Consider the following 16,780-nt stretch of genomic DNA (forward strand, 5'->3'; position numbering starts at 1 on the left):
CTGACGCCGCCCGTGTTTATTATAATCAGCGGCTTCCATGCGGAGCTGATGAAAAATTGGAGTGCAAATATCTGCTCGCCTTTCACCTTCGCACCGAAGCCGGCGAGTAATCGAAATTTCTCCTTGTTTTTCGCTCGGCGCTCGCGTGCCACTGCCGCCGCGAGCCTGCTGAATTAATATCAGTTTCGAGAGCGTTGTGAAATCACTCGCAGAGGCATAAACATGATTCAGTGCGAACACAACATTTAGTTCAAAATTTAATTAAGTTCCAGAGACCGAGTAACTAACAACTTGTATACGAGCTTGTGAAGTCAACCGCAATTTATGTTCTTTTAATGTTCAATTTCAATGACAACAACAACACAACTACAACAACAACGATTTCAATATAATGAGCTTTGCGCACTAAACGAACTTTCGTTCGTGAGCTCACTGGCTATGGATTCGCTTTTTCAGACTGAAGTTGAACTGAATGAATGCAGCGAGGTCGTCGTGTTCCGAAATCAAGTGGCAGACTCGTCGAGCGGCAACAACGGAGACGCGCGGGGCAAGCGCGACTCGTTACGCATTATTAACGGGACAGAGTCGTCGTCGCAGGCATATCACAATCGCAAACTGTTCCGCGGCCGAGTCGTTGCGTAAGAAACCGCGCTGCACGACGCGTTTCTCACGAGAGCGTTACAAAGTTCAACAGCACGCCTCTCGGAGTGCGGCTTATATCTCCCCACTCGCGGCGCTCTTATCTGCGCTGCGTATGTAGCGCCGAGTTGGAAAAAAGTTTGTCGACGGGCCAGTCAAGCGTCGTCCACGCGCCGCCGCGACGACTTTGCGTACACATTGCTCCGACTGTGCGTACGTGCGCACATGTACGTATACGTGGATATAGTGGTGCGGGGCAGGTGCGTGTCATCCAGAGAATTCGGGACTGGCGCTATTATGCTATTGGCCTCGCGTACCGAGAGAGCGCGAGAGGGAGAGGGAGGAAGAGCGACGCATACCGTTAATTAATCCTCTCGCGTCGCATATGTCTGTCTGCTGTACGCTCGAATAAAATGACCAACTCGTTTGTTCGCCTGAGATAATTGCTCGCGAGCCTTTGATGATTTCAGTTTTATCGGCTCGCGCTCGCGTGCCCTGTTATCGAGTGTCGTTAGCGCTGACTATCATCGGAAATCGATATATGCCTCGCGTATCATATGCAAAGTTTAGGTTGAGAAAGGTGCCAATATAGTTGCCTCTCTCAGTTCAACTGCGCCTTTTTATTTTATCTTGGACGTTGGCTTGCGCGCTATATAAAACTCATGTGTATCAAGGACGAATTTGGAAAGCTGACCAAGTAATTCTCGTAGACATATGATGTAACGTTTTCCTCCATCGTAGAACTAACAATTTTTATTTCAACGCCTTGATCGCTAAGGTCAAGCATTACTAACATGCTTTTATTCAAACAATCACGCTCTCTCTCTCTCTCTCTCGTCAACGTAATTATTAATAGTAAAACATAAAGAAAACAATTTTTACTAGATTTAGATATATATTTACTTGATAGAGTAAAAATACCAGTAATTCCGATAGACGGCACTGACGAGGAAAAAATATCCATGCATTTTTCAGAGCCATCGTGCACGAAGGTGAACTGTTTTTATTATTTGCCGGCAAAAAACCGCAGCACCAGCAGCGCGGCGCGTCGTCTGCCGGTGTATATATTTACTCGGGAGCGAGCTGCGTGCACGGGAGTGCGAGAGCGGAAGAGATATAGTACGCGGCACGGTGCAAGTAAGGAGAGCCTAACCTCAAAAGTTGGGCCGTTCGGCCACAGCGAGGCAGTGGTCGTCGATCGCGGGTGTGTTTGGTGTTTGCTCGAGAGGATAAAAAAAGAGGCGAAGGATGAAAGGCAACGGCGAACACGAGAGTGGCATGAGACTGAGGAGGACGAAAAGCGTCACCCGGGCCGAGGAGATACAGAAGGCCGAGCAGATGGCACGCCGGTCACAGCCGGATAAACCGTGAGTATCAGTGTCGCGCGTTATTATTGTCCTTCGCGCGTGCAGCCACATGCAACATTTCATTCCGGCAAAGCACGCACTACACGTATACTTTGATGTATAGCACTCGCCCAATCAATAATGTTTTACTGCTGCAATTATCCATCACTCAATTCTTTACTACTTCTTTGAGCAATCACGTCAACACTTTCAATTTTTTTTCAACCTTTACAATATTTTATCTTTTAACAAATTAATATTGCTTTTAATAATGTAAACATGTGAATATAAACGTTTAGTGTGACGGCACACATTTATTCAGTGTTTAAAGAATGCTATTGTTTACATTTGAAAGAATGTTGAATAGTTTGAAAAATTGATCTGTTTGTAGAGACTAATTGTATATTAACGACGATAAAATTAGAAAAAAAATATTTTCAACGCTAGTATTCCATAGCTTATTATTTATTTACGTTGCTTAATCTTAGATTTTCGTCTGCTAGACTGGCAACTCTATAGTACTTGCAAGCTCCTACTCTACATTAAATATAGAAATGAATGCTTTCAGTAGTTTCAAGCTGTTCGATCATTCCTCGCAAAGCGTAAAGGTTTGAAGAACAGGTTTCATTACGAATGTCCAGAAAGCCGGAAGGGCTAACCTATCGCGCGATAACAACTCGAAAATCAGGCAAGTTGTTGAGCAACGAACCGGCTGTGGAACTACTGCGCCGGCGTGGCGTCACGAACTCGCTTTACAAGCGTCGTCTCCTATCTCTCATCGGCGAACGCGCGACATTTGACTGCTCCGAGCAGTTAGGCGTATTTTGTTCGTGCAAAAAAACAATGTAACCGGGGATTTGGCCTCGATAAGATATCAATGATATGGAGAAAAAGTTGCCGAAAGCTCTTGATAAGACGTAGCCTCGGTTCCTCTCGCAGCAATAAATTTTATTGGACTTTGGCCGGGTCAACGAGAGAACTAATTTAGAACTCGAATTTCGTTTCGGTTTTGTTGTCTCTCTTTCCACTATCTCTGTCTCGTTGCCGCTCTTTTTTCTTGTTTTTCGCTGGCGCGAGCGCACGGGAATTAATTCACCGGTGGTTTTCGTAGGAAAATTGCATCGTACTCTGGTTGTCCAGTCTCTCGGATAACCAATTTTCCAGCCTATTTCGACGCGCTCGTGAGAAATTCTAGCGTTACTTTTAAAGAATGGTTTTTGTCGTTTAGCCCACAGCTATTACGCCCAACTTGGTCGCGCACTCCGCGTCGGCATTTTTCTGAAAAGTTGCTGCACATCTTTCTCAAGGCTATAATTAGCTGACAATGTATTTTTTTATTCTGCCGTTTTATCGCTCATCTTTGCCGATTCCATTATCGTTTATCGCAAGAGCACGCGGCCATTAACGCGCAGTCATTGAAGCTTGGCACTGCAACTCAATCGCAATTGAAAATTGCGTAATCTGGTATTTTCTCTGGCAGGTAAGAGAGAGACCCGACTATTAATAATGCCTTGTGCAGGTTGCGCGGTCAGAGAGCACGCGATCGATTCGTGTTCAGCTGGATTTCGCAATTAAGTTAAGTCGAGAGAGAAACTGAGCAGAGAGCGCGCGCATTGTAAATATTGGCTCGTTATAAATATCACTGACCGGCACCGCAGCTCGATATACACGCCCGAAATATTATTAAAATATTCTCCAACTGCAATGATCATCGAAATCCAATTACGAGATTGGCGATCGCGTTTATCCCGCGGCGTGCAGTCACTTCCATTTATCATACGTTTTACTTTTGCATAGCGCCGTTCGATAGACACTTTTGCATGTTCAATTCGTGCTCGCGAAAGTCAAGCTGAGCCATGAATTATTCAGTCAAATTGTCGTTGGGGATGAATTGCAACAGCCACAGAGCGAGATGACGAATGTTTGACGTACTTTTGCATTAGTCTTCGCCCACGCAGTCAAATGATAGAGTGACACAGGCAGACGCATATTTCTTCATTGCGAACGCACTGCCTCCGACTTTTCAGTTATTTCTCTTTTTGGGTCGACGAAAATTAAATATATTTGATAAGCATGCGGATCAACTTCCGGGCTCGATTATATTGGATTTTACTTGTTGATAAATTCTTCGCTTACAGTAGACTTTACAGAGAGATTGCTGCAATTTGTGAACTTTCATAGTTTGAAGTGAGTGCAATATCATGTTAAAAATGACAATGTTCTTGGGAGCACAACTTGGCAGTTATAAGAAGACAGTAATGTATTACATGCTTAGAGTTGTAAATTGCTCGTTGCTATTTCATGAACCCGCCAGTCAAACTGTTATCGAATAATCGTCATATTTTTATAGCGTGAAACAATATAATATCGCAAAGACAACCGATGAATTCAATCTTTAATAATGTTTATGTAATAGTAAATGAGATTCCTGAAAAAAATGAACGTTGAATCATAAAGTAAAATGATTTTGCTACAAAAACGTGATTTGGAATTATTGCTGACATCAACCGCGCATAAATTCTTGGATACTAACAAAATTTTTTTCAGTTGTCGAGGCGCGCGCTTACATCATTCCATCATAGCGTCTTACAAGTTATATGAAACCTGTTCATTTCTAATCACCTTGGCGCAACTTTGATGAGCATAATACTCTTCGTTTCTTTTTTCGTAATAAGCAGGTGTGATTGGTACTCTTTTTATATGTCCTAGTTTGTAATCAACACATCTGTCGCTCGTATGATTTATTGTCTTGCACTAAAATCGCCGTCTGCTGCTGAATTTTCCATTCAGACTTTTGAGGTAATAATTCTTGCAGATAGATTAATTTCGAAAATTTGAAGATATCGAAAGGATTAAAAATACAATTTGAAATTGGAATGTTGCGCTCGCGAAAAGAGTTATTTCATCGGGCTCCTTATGGCACGTTGAATAAAGCTGGATCTCCGTAGAATCTATTTTTTAGCTAGCGTGAAAAGAGCCTTTTAGCGAAAGAAATCCAATAACTTTTGGATTCAGCCGCCCGGCTAAAGCTCGGCCGATATTACTCGGCGTGCTTGCAAAAATAAAACACTGGTACCCGAGGAGAGTCTTTGCTCGTCAGAGCAGCTGATACTCCCCCTGCACGGCGGAATTGCAAAAAGCCACTTTCACGATGCTAGATAAATTTATTAATCTCCCGAAATGGCAAACGACTCGCCGGCCGACTCTCGAATGCAAATGCCTCTTCACACTCGGCAGAAAGCGAAAGGATGGAATGCGTAATGCTAAAGTGCCGCGCTCGCACTCCCTCCATATAATTAATCGAGTTTCCTCGCCTCTCGCAAGGGCGTCCCTCTTTCTGCATTCATGCTGTCGAGTGTTGCTGCTCTCTCTCTCTCTCTCTCTCTCTCTCTCTCTCTCTCTCTCTCTCTCTCTCTCTCTCTCTCTCTCTCTCTCTTTGCCGCGCGCATGATACCTTTGCATTTCCCTATTGCCAAATGCTATTTGTTTTTTAATTAATTGGCTGGCTCTTTCAAGCACAAAGCTGCAGTTTGAAAGACACGCAGAGCTGTACTGTCCGTTCGCGACGAGCTGCTGATTTTCCTGAGAAAACTAACCGAGCGCAGAGAAACATTTTCGCAAAACGAATAAAGTTTTAACTTTGCAGTTGCTTCGCCTCGACCCTGCCGACTCAGTGTCTTTCGAAATTGTAATTATCTCGATTGGATGAAAGTGTAAGATGTTAAAAGGTGTCATTAATGTACATTTGAAAAATTAGCCCCCTTCGAAAACAGGAGGAAACGAAGGCAAGAAAGTCCGACAAAGTCAAACAGAGTAACGAAGTTGGAGTTTAAACGATACAATGGGCCTCTAGCAGTGCTCAAAGTGAGATGGAAGAAGGGATAGAATATTGGCCCGTAATGAGCTGCAAATAAGAGATTCTCCGTTGGCAAGATTCATTTCGCCGGGGTTACCGTTTTTCCCCCTGTCGATCCTTCATCACACGAGTCACCCCGAGAGATACTCTGTACACGAGCGCACTCTGACGAACGGAAGTTATATTTACTTGGGGCTGCTGTTTGCCGAGCACTCCTTGTTTTCATCCAACTTTGCAATTAGACGCGCGATAGGTGGAAACGCGCAGCTCCTCTCTCTTTTCTTTCTCATCTCTCTCGCTCTCTCTCTCTCTCTCTCTCGCTCTTGCTCTCGCTCTCTCTCTCTCTCTCTTTTATTTTTCACATCGACGATCTCGTCCGTATGAGGGCTCGCGGTGATTACTTTCCGCGTTTGTTCTCCTTTCTTTGTTTTTTTTTTTCGTCGGCAGTCTTGATCACCGCGGAGATTCCGCACTCGCAAGCTCACTCCAAAAGAAATAATCTTGACAAGAAACCTTCGGGATTTTTATTTGAAAGACGATCTATCGGTTCAATTGAACGCTTCGAATTCAGCAATCAAACCTTTCTTCCACCGGTCACTATCTTTTCAAGTCAAAGCATGAAAAAATAAAGTATTAATTGTGGAAAGGGAAATAGTATAATTCGAATAACTTTAAAAATAGCAGCGATCATGCGAGGATTTGGCAGATTAGCGAATCTCGAGTTTAGCATAATCGGTGTGTGCCATCCTCTAGAAATATTTTCTTTCGTCGTCGCAGTGGCGGCCGCGACGGCGCCGTCGGAGTAATCGGATTTGCTCGCTGACAAATTATTTTAATGAGAATCGCACTTTATTTTCCACTTATTTTCGCTGCTGTAAAATAAAGGCAAAGCTGCTGTGTCGTCGGCGAAGAAAGAAAAAAATGACGACGCGATAACCGGAGCAACGGCGGCGGCGCTGCGAAACGAAACTTTTAATCTCCAGCTGAATGAGGGTTCCTCGCGCGCGCACATTCGCACAAAAAGGGCTCTTGCGCGCGCTCGCGTGTCGTACTTGCTGCGCGTTTTTTAGCAGCTCGAGAGTGCCGGGATTATCGAGGCTCGTTTTGCGCTGCTACGCCGGAATAAAAATAGATTTTATATCGATAACATTTTTCTCCGCGCTATCGTTCAAAGGCACGTACATCTAAAGGCAGAAATAACTGGGAGAGCAAAAGGTAGATTTCAGCAAAAATAAACATTGTGCTGCCGATACAAATAGAAACTTATAATTGGCTTCTTTCACAGCGTCTCCCTATAAAATATCCCGTTCCATTAGCGGGTAAGTGCAAGCTGTGACACGCTGGCGCACCGTGTATTGACGAAGCAGAAGCAGCGCCAGAAGAAGAAAAGGAAGCCGAGCCACCTAATACCGCAACGGCAAAAGCATTAAAATTGCATGAGAAGGTATCCGAACGCGGGTTTTTATTCGCGAAAAGCTATTTGCATAAACGAGGAGGTGCTTCAAAAGTACCGGATTCGAACAGCTGCTCTAGCGGCCCGCTTTCTAAATACATATATTCAAGACGCCCAGGCAAATTTCCGATTTCGAGCGCCAGCAGCGGCCTTCTGTCTGCCGAATATTACTGCCTCGCTAGCTCCTTCGCGTCCCCTCCTCGCGCCCTCTCACTCTCTCTCTCTCTCTCTCTCGCTCTCTCTCGATGCTTCGGCGACGACGACGATCCGGCATCCTCGATTTTCTCTAGTACAAGAACATCCGCGAGTGAGTGCTTCGCTTTCGCCGACGAGTGGTGCTTTTTGTTTACTTAGCTGGACCCGCTTCTTCGTCTTCTGCTTCCATCTTGCTATTTCTCGGATACCTTCGTACAACTTTGTGCCAGATTATTGCTGTTTCGCGTTCTCTTGAAAGCAGCCTCGACCATCCATCAAATACCACTTGCTCCGTCTCCGTGCCTCTCTCAATAATTTTCATCTTCGAGATGCGCGAGGGAAGTTGGCTATAAAAAATTAGTAAACAGATAAAAATGAAATCTCGCTTAATGAGAACATGTGCCTTATCTCGTTGTACAGTTTGCATTCGACCACGCCACCATCCGATACTTTTTTCTTACATGTTGTGAATTGAATGGGGATGGGAGCGATAAAAACTCACAAGTAGCCTGCATATTGAGTCGATCGGACAAAAATCTTTGAAAAATTTAATTTTAATCAAGATTCAGCTTCAATTTCCCCGAAGCGGGTATGAAATGCTGAAAAGGAGGGCCCGAAACTGCTTCCATCTGAAATTCCAGGTGTCTGTCCGTATCTCGGAGCATTCGGTATGAAAGCGGGCTCTCGGCAGGCGGCACGACGTCGAGTGACTACGCGGAGAAACAAAAGATTTAGCACCTTTATCTTTTACGAGAGCTGGCGCGTTCGAGCAGCGTCAGCGGCAGCTTTTAGTCGGAGCTGCTCCGCTGGGATTTCGAGGCGGCGGCACCTTTGCCATGCATCCCATAAACGGAGCTCGCCACGCTGCTAAGCAAATAGTCGCGCTGCAATTCTTTGTCCGGCGATCGCGATAAAGCCGAGAGTACCGAGCCGGCGCAGGCTAAATGGAAATTCCGCCGGAGCTTACTTTACGCCAGCTTTTCGCGTAATACACAGAAATTACGAAAATTCAATTTTCGATTCCCAATGCCGTCGGCCGCGCGAGTGCAGACCCGCAGCACGCGATTGTGTTACGCACAAAAGCGGTGCTTATCTTGCTCCAGGATCTGGCTGTGCGAGCGCCCCGACAGAGCACGCCCGTAATTGAATTTTTAACGGGTGCAGTTCGCCCTGCAAACGCATCGACATTCAGAAGTGCGTTAATGCATTTACTGACATTTTCGGCTCTCCTCCTGTCCGACTGCATCCGCGCGTCACAATGCATTTGGCCAAGCGATGTTCATAATTTTTGAAAAGTCGCGCTCGCCGATAATTCTAACGAAATTGCCGTCGCGCGGCGCGCCCTTTGCTCGCGAACGAGACGAGCGAGACTGGCGTTTGAGCCCGGACGGGCGCATCAGCGACGCGCAATTTCAAAATTGATCTTCGACTCGCGACGGCGAATGATCGCGTGAGAAACGCGCTCGTGTTTTTTCCGTCGTTTGGCCGCAATCAGCGATGCACGTCAGCGCCGTCAACGGGCTCCCACGGATCGTTTGTATTTATTCGAGCGCCGGTATTTCATTCGTCGGAAGATCGCTCGTAAAGCAAAACAATAAAAGGGAGAAAAATTCACGAGCGGCTGGACTCGCTCACTGTCTCTGCCGCGTACGCCCGAGTAATTATGGCCAAAACAGCGCTGCAGCGGCCGATGGCAGCTATTATTTTGGAGCGCTCGTTCAGAGCTCGCGCGCGCGCTGTAATCCTTGAGCTCGGCCGAGCTTTATTTCGAGTGTCGGTATTGTGTGTATCGCTATCGACAGATTAGATGAAAGGCTCGGCCGTCGGGGCGCACAATGGCGCGGCTCGTCTTTTTGTTCGCTCGCGCATTGGGCGGTTTTTCCTTTTTTTTCTGCCTCGCTGGCGGAAGCTTATCTCTCTCCGCGGTGGCGTTGCGGCGGCAGCCATAAATCAGACGAGACGCGAAACGCCTAATGCTCGCGCTAAGAGCAGCCGCGCGAGAGAAGTACATTTCCCAGCGTATCAAGGATCAATCAGCCTCGCGCGTTCGCGATCGCTCGGGACGAGCGGAGCTAGCATCGCTTGATTTATTACGAGCCCGCTTGGCGTTAATTTCCGTTAAAACTATCGCGAGATAATGCGCTTTGCGTCGAGGACGACGTCGACGAGTCTCGTTCTATTAATTAGCGGCGAAATGCGCGCGGCGCTCGCTCGTCGACGCGAAAGGCGCTCGTCTGGGTAATTAGCTTAGGCGCCGTACGAGTAAACCAGCCACGGGGATTAGTGCGTGCATTCATCCTGCAGCGGAGCAGCAGCTTCGCTTTGAGTATTTCAGTTGGCAGCCGATCGAGCCAAGGCCAGATCGCTCGTCGGATTCGCGCGTCTGTCGCCGGCGACCTTTGAATGTTCGCGCCACCATGTTGAATCTTTCACGTTTGATTCATGGACCGCATAGGCTATTCGTTACCAAGTTGGCTCTGTTTATCAAAGTCGCGCTATCAGACAAATTTCCCATTGCATCTTGCTTTATTCAGTCTCGAGATTTGTCTGCTCCCGTTTTCTTCAAAGGACTGCAGATCTTTGATAACAATACCTAGAACTAATGCAAGACAAGCAATTCCTAGATGGTCTTTCAGAAAATGAGCTCGCTTCTCTCGTCCTTCTTCGTAGTAATTAAAAATATTTTATCAATAATTTGTTATTCCCTTCTCCTCGAGAGAAAGTGCGCACTACGAGCTTCGTCACCTCTGAACTGTAGTCGTACCTTTGGCATCTGGCTGCTGAACTAAAAATAAGAAAAGAAAATGTGCGCGGACTTGCTTCTTGTGCAGCGACTCGGCACGGCGACGGCCCTCGAGGGATATCAGTTGCGCCTCGGCTCCTCCTAGTTTTTCTTGCCTAATTGCCCTTCCTACTTTCTCGCCCTTTCATTATGCTCCGTATACACAGAGACGCGAGCATTCATAAGTGCCTCTTCGTTCTCCCTTGCGCGCGCACTGAGACATTCTAATACGCACTCCTCGTCGTTCATCACTTCTAAGCTAATATTGTTCGAATTCGTGCTCACTTCTACATTTTAAATCGTGCTCCTTCTCACGTGCTGACACTTCCTACCAATTACCGTTGCCGGCATTTCAAAATATTTCTTCGAGTATAATTCCGTCAAAGCGGAGAAAATGAATAATTTGCAAGCGCGTTGCCGTCTTTTTGATATTCCAAATTCTCCACTTGGGCATTTTCCATTAGAGCCAGGGAAACGTTTTTGCACCCGTAGATTTGAAAATAAACGAAACTCAAAGCATCAACGAGTTGGGCAATCTGCTGACCATGATAAATGTTTAAGCGCCTGCTGGTAGTTTTGGTTTTGTCGGCGATCGTAGCACCTCTTTTCATCGCTCAGCTTTTGTCTGAATCTATTGTCAGGCAAGCTTTATGTAGCGTAATTCTTACTACGTCTGCGGCTTTCTCTTTTCGCTCACGGCTGCTATTCAGCGCGGTTAATGTGTGCTGCGCGCAAGTCTGCGCGCCGAGAGAGAGAGCAACACGATCGGGCAAATACTTGGTTTAAAGCGGCGTGGCCCGCTTCTGCTTGGCGATCGCGTTAATGCGAATTTCGAGAGCAAATGCCGGAGAACAAATTGAATCGTTTCCTCGCAATGTGTTGTTATTTTGCTCACTTGCGCGCGAGAAGACTCGGCCGCTATCGCAGGAGCGGGATTAAATATTCTCCAGTTGTACAAATAAAAGTCCAACCTGGCGCCTAAGTTCCCGGTTGAAGTTGCATATTCTCTTCGACGACTTCTACGGGTCGCTCCGCGCTGGAGGCAGAAACGCGTCGTGTGTTTTCCCGCTTCTTAATACATTTTAAGTTGGGGCGCAGTGCAGCTAGAAAAATCTTTCGCTCGCAGCCTCCTGCGCGCGAGCACAACTTTTCACTAGGCTTTTCACTTTAAAGCGCAAAGTCTAAAGGTATGTACCGCCGGCCTATAGAGCTCCGGCTATTCAGCTTTACCTTGAAAACGCCAGGCGATCGCCGAACTTTTGTAAATCTTTATGTAAAAGTCGCGGGGTGGCGCAGACGTGCAGACTGCAGATTGCCCTTCCTACGTTCTTTCGGCAGCACGGCAAGACGATGTCTATAAATAGTGGCTAGTTTTGTCGGCTATTGTTATTCGAGCCCGCGGGCAGATGAAAAATTCATCGGCTGGTGCACTGCGCTGGCGCTTTCGGAGATGTGCATTAAAAGTCCCAGACAAACGACGGGTAATAAATCAGTCGCTGCTCGCGAGCCGCTGCGCGTAGCGGGCTCGCAGACGTAAGAACGTAAGCGCATTAGCCGGATGGGCTCGGAGCTCGTAGATAGAGTCGATAGACGCATCTCCGACAAAAATTGAAAACGGGCCGCCTTTTTTTCCTATTTTTCTGAAAGCAAGCCGTGTTGGCTGCCGAAGTGCCGTGATATCCTGCTGCAAATGCGCATCCCGTACATGGAGCGCGATTCATCATGCGTACGCCGCGCTCGTGTACGCTCGCCGGAGGGGAGGCATAGTTTAGTCCCCCACCGCCGAACGGGGGCGCAGACTGGGAAAAGCTGGCTTGCGTAAACGGTTCTTTGAGAACCGCAGGAACGAAGACGACGCGTGTCTAGGGCGAGTAAACGCTGTAAAAACTTTTTGCACTTAGCGAGCTCTGAGCTTTGGCATTCGAGCGGGGCGCTCGCTCGCTCGCTCGCTTGTCCTTGAGCGGAAGCGAGAAGCTCTCTAATTTTTTCCACGCCTGCGGCTTACGAAAAAATTCCACTCAGACCGCATCTCGCCGGCGGATAAGTGGGCAGCGACTAACAATGCGTTGCTGTGCTCCTGCCGCGTCCTCCTCGTCCCAGTGCATGCATTTTCAATGGGCTCATGTCGCGCGCAAGCCCCACCTAGAGAGAAGCGGCTCTCGCTGAGACAAAGCCCACTCGTCTCAACCCGGATCTGCGGGTGTTTTTTCTTTTTTCTTTCCTTGTCACGGAGCATTTTCTCGTATGGTCTCTGTCTCTCTATCTGTCGACCTCGTTCGAAATTAATTTTATGTTGTGTTTCGCATGGTAGCTGTTTTGTCGACGAAAGCTCCTGAAATATTCGACGCTTGCGAAAGACTTTCGTCAATTACCCGTTTGATAATACGTGACCTGATTTCGAACGATAATGGAATGCGCCTTTTGCACTTTTCACATTGTAATATTTCACTCGTGGAGCGAAACACTTTCAAAAAAAACGGAAATGCATTCATTTTTCTTTATTCGAAAGTTTGTTTGCATTTTACAATTGTAGATATCCGAACCAAAATAAATATTTTTGTTTATCTATCAAAATAAATCACGGGAAATAGATGGATGGAGAGAGAGGGAGGAATATAGGAACTTGAGGGACTAAGATATATTTTCGATATTTATTTAATCATTGTAGATAACATTCTGCATCGCTAAAAAGTTAAAATAATATTTCCGCGCAATGGGAAGCGATTCGCAGGCTATTTCTATGAATGGAAAGACTGCTCGGTGAGTAAAAGACCTTTTCTGTTGCAGGTGCCATCGTCCAAGAGACAGCCTGTTCTCATGGAGCTCGGGCTTCGACAACTTCACGGGATTCGTCAACTGGGGTTTCCTGCTCCTCGGCATTGGCGGCATTCGTCTTTTATTGGAGAACTTTATAAAGTAAGTTTCCACTTCTCTCTCACGGCGCTACACGATTAACCCCGGCAAATCGCCTCGTTACGAAACCATTCGCACGCTGATTCCGCGCCGGCTAAATTAGCCATGAATGAGAAAATGTTCGATTGTCTCGGGGAGATCTGGACGGAAGCCAACCGCGGGTACAGTCTTCTAACGAGGCTACCGTCATTTTTCAAGCGCGAGAAGCAAGCGACGGACAAGCTTTTTTGATGGATGCACGGCTGGTGTGGGCTAACTCAGCGGAATTCGCGCGGCGGCCAGGCGATAGCTTCGATTCCGGTGCGCGGGGGCTTTATGCGCCGCGATGCGTGTAATCGATTCGCCTATAGAAATTAGTTTGAAAATACAGAGATTACACGATAGCAGGCCGGCAACACAAACAGCAAGTTTTAAGCCGGTTTCATCCCCGTAATTACGTAGTTTAGGCCAAAAACTACTTCAATGTAAATTTGAGCCCAGTGGGATGTTGCAAACTCGTGCGGGATCCGTGCAAAGTTTTCTGGAGAAGAGTTGGCGCGACGACGACGACGACGCCCGTGCGCGCGCATCGGCCTGTGCGCGCGCGGAAACGCGAAGAAATCAATCCTGATGGAAAATCGAGAATCGATTTGTTTATGCTTGCCCAGATTGACATCTTGGTGTTCGGCGCTCAGGCGAGTTATACCTGGGAATTTCACATGCGAGATTGGAAACCCATCAAACTTTATCTCGGATCTATCGCCCGTATTGAAAGTGCTCGAGCTATACTTCATAGGAGGCGCGGCCTACACGGCGCGGCAGCTAGCTACTATTCATGCATTGCTTCGCTGCCAAGAAACATAGCTGCCACCGCCGGCGGGCTCTTGCTGCGCGTGGGCGCTCTCGAAAAAACAATCGGCCACCCCGTCACATAAGTTTCACCCCATTACCACAGACAGATCTGCTCATTTGGCCGTGTGCTCGCGAATAGCTGCGAGCTCACGGCTATCAAGGTGTCGCCGCTCTGCAGGGGCCATGAATAATTTTAACGAGATTTTTATCGCCCTCGACTACCCAGCAACTCCGCGCGCCGAGAGTGCAACAAAAATTTATAACGCTCGTTAAGGCTCACGAGAGCCCGAAGAGAGAGAGAGAGAGAGAGAGAGAGAGAGAGAGAGAGAGAGAGAGAGAGAGAGAGAGAGAGAGAGAGAGAGAGAGAGAGATAGAGAGAAGTTTCGCCAAGAGAGTGCAGGCGGAGGGAAGCAGAGGAAGTTTCGCCCTTAATTGCTCGGCTCCTTAGCAGCCTGCGCGCCAAAGTTGCGCGGCCGCGCCATGCCACCGGCCGTTGAGCAATTTCACGCGTGATCATCGCTATACCGAGTGTTAATTGTTTTCGACACTACGCGAGACGTGCGCCGAAGATTTATTTATCGGTGCCAGCGATGATCTACGGCACTGTCCACTTTCGCTTGATTGAAACTCCAATTTTTGCGGTCTTTGTTTTGACGTGCTGAAAAACGCTTCCTCGTTTCGGCGTATCTACGGTTCTCGCTTTCACGGCTCGATTAGGCAATTCAAGTCTGTTCAAATTTTCAATGATTAATTATGGATTAAGAAAAACACTCATTACCATTTGTTTGCATAGATAACGGGCGGAACGCAACGGAAAATACATCGCAAGTTTAGAAATCAGCGCGGATGTGGGCGAAGGTTAGAGAGAGAAAGAGATAGAGAAAGGAAAAAAGGAAATCAGCCACATCATGCAAAGTTCAATCAGGGAAAAGAAGTGTCCGATAAGTCCGCGCGATCCCAGCGGAACGGTGGCGGCATCCCTGTCATCGATAAAAGTTCAAAGTGAGCGCTATAGGAAAGTACAGCGGCAGAAAAGGAAGGAACGGAACGTCGAAGTTTGATCGCTCTGCAAAAGTTCGATGCTCAAGTTCCGCGATGTAGTCATAATTTATACATTCAACTGAACTATCGCTTTACAAAGTCTTAAGAGCAGCCTCGCTCGGGCGTTCGCTCACGGAATAACAGTTAACGGATTAGTGTGCTGCGCCCGCGCGCGTGAAAAATGAACTCGAGTGCAAGAGTCCATTCTCTCTCTCTCTCTCTCTCTCTTCTACCCCTCTCTCTTACTTCGATACTTTAACAAACTAACAGCCATAAGTCGCTGAAAGCGAGCCGATATGCTGAGCTCGTTTGCGAGTTCATGCCAGCGAAAGATCAATCCTTTAGGGAGCTTACAACTTTCGCGTTGCGGCTATAATCGACTTTTATTTATTTATTTGATCTGAGAGAGCACAGAGATTCACGGCAATGAAACGACTGTGTAGCACTCTATTGGCCAATGTTTTCTTTCAGATTGTCATTTCGCTTAATAATACAACATACGAAAGATTTTGAATAATGTCGAGGTGTTATAATAGAGTCAATCTTGAAACTGTGCATGTTCGGGAAAGTTTCATAACTGTCATAATAGAGAATGAGAATATTTTATTATCTCAATTCAATTTTATGCCGAAACTCTGGTTCGCTCAATCTCAGCTATCGCTGCCATTACTTTCACGAATAAGTAAGATCGATAAACCATATTAAAAAAAAATCGTATATCTTAATTAAATTTATCGTTGATATCTGATTTTTTAAACCGACACGAAACTTGATTGGTGGCACGAAACAGCGATTTTCAAAGTATAACCAGAATCGTGATAAAAAAGAAACTAATTATATGTATCAGAAGGAGATTGTCTACACGTGTAAATCAAATAGTTGCAAATTTATCCTATTAGTATGCATTGGGTAGTTGTGTAAGAGGTGTATATATAAACGAGATTGATCTGATTGAGTTGTAGTACAGAGCCTTGATTAAAAGGTTCTTTTTAATAAAGCCTCATAAAAACTATTACGAACTTTGTTCAACGAAGCTTTTTTAATATTTTCTGTGCTTTAATTGAACGATTGAGTTCAATCTTGTGTATACTCATATAACGCGTGTAAATCAATTATATCCGGCTGAGCATATTTTATCGGCTGGCTGAATCCATTTGGAGCTGACTCTTGTCGTAACAGTAACCTATTTCTTTATCGGGGTGATGGTGGAAAAAGGCGCTGACCGAGCTATTCATAACTAAAAAGGGAGAGTCGGGCTCCAGGAAAAGTATCGAAAAATTATTAATTGGCGTCGTTGGCAATCGAGTGGATAACATTTCTTTCATGCAAAATTCACAATTTTACGTTTCCGGTTCCATTACGCCTCCATTCATATTTCAACGACGGCCAGTTTACTATTTACTCGGGACGAAGAACAAAGGCTTTTCTTGCACGATCTCGCTCCTCCTCGCAGGGCTAGCGGATGTTAACGGCCGCAGGGGCAGGACGTGTAACTTTTCCCGGCCCTCTTTCGGCTCGCTGCTGCGCTCTCCCTTCGCTTTTCGTTTTTCTTCCCCTACGCTCGCTCTTCCCTCGCCAATTCTCATGCTTCTGCCTTCTCTCTGTCTTTGCTCGCAGGTATGGCATCCGAGTGGACCCGAGGCAGTGGTTATTCTTTCTCGTCGGCAAGAACGACGGCAACCAGGAGCACCCCTCGATCCTACTGATTTGCTGTAAGTTCTAGA

General features: G+C 46.4%; 1 protein-coding gene across 4 annotated transcripts in view; it reads left to right on the forward strand.

Annotated features, from left to right (window-relative positions):
- The first annotated feature begins 808 nt into the window (after positions 1–808).
- The window catches only part of LOC131670770 (diacylglycerol O-acyltransferase 1), a 70,894-nt gene continuing 54,922 nt past the window's right edge, over positions 809–16,780 (forward strand). For 2 of the 4 annotated variants that reach the window (XM_058946669.1, XM_058946672.1), the window contains exons 1-4: positions 809–899; positions 1,615–2,006; positions 13,059–13,187; positions 16,674–16,768. In XM_058946669.1, coding sequence (XP_058802652.1) covers positions 1,888–2,006; positions 13,059–13,187; positions 16,674–16,768 — 343 coding nt within the window. In that variant the 5' untranslated portion in view covers positions 809–899; positions 1,615–1,887. Of the gene's footprint in view, positions 900–1,273; positions 1,337–1,614; positions 2,007–7,015; positions 7,057–7,126; positions 7,286–13,058; positions 13,188–16,673; positions 16,769–16,780 lie in introns of those variants that run through there. The other 2 variants (XM_058946671.1, XM_058946670.1) reach the window with 2 other exon arrangements.

The sequence above is a fragment of the Phymastichus coffea genome, unplaced genomic scaffold, assembly GCF_024137745.1.
Source record: "Phymastichus coffea isolate CEN01 unplaced genomic scaffold, Cenicafe_Pcof_1.1 PCOF00115, whole genome shotgun sequence".
Taxonomy (NCBI): Eukaryota; Metazoa; Arthropoda; class Insecta; order Hymenoptera; family Eulophidae; genus Phymastichus; species Phymastichus coffea.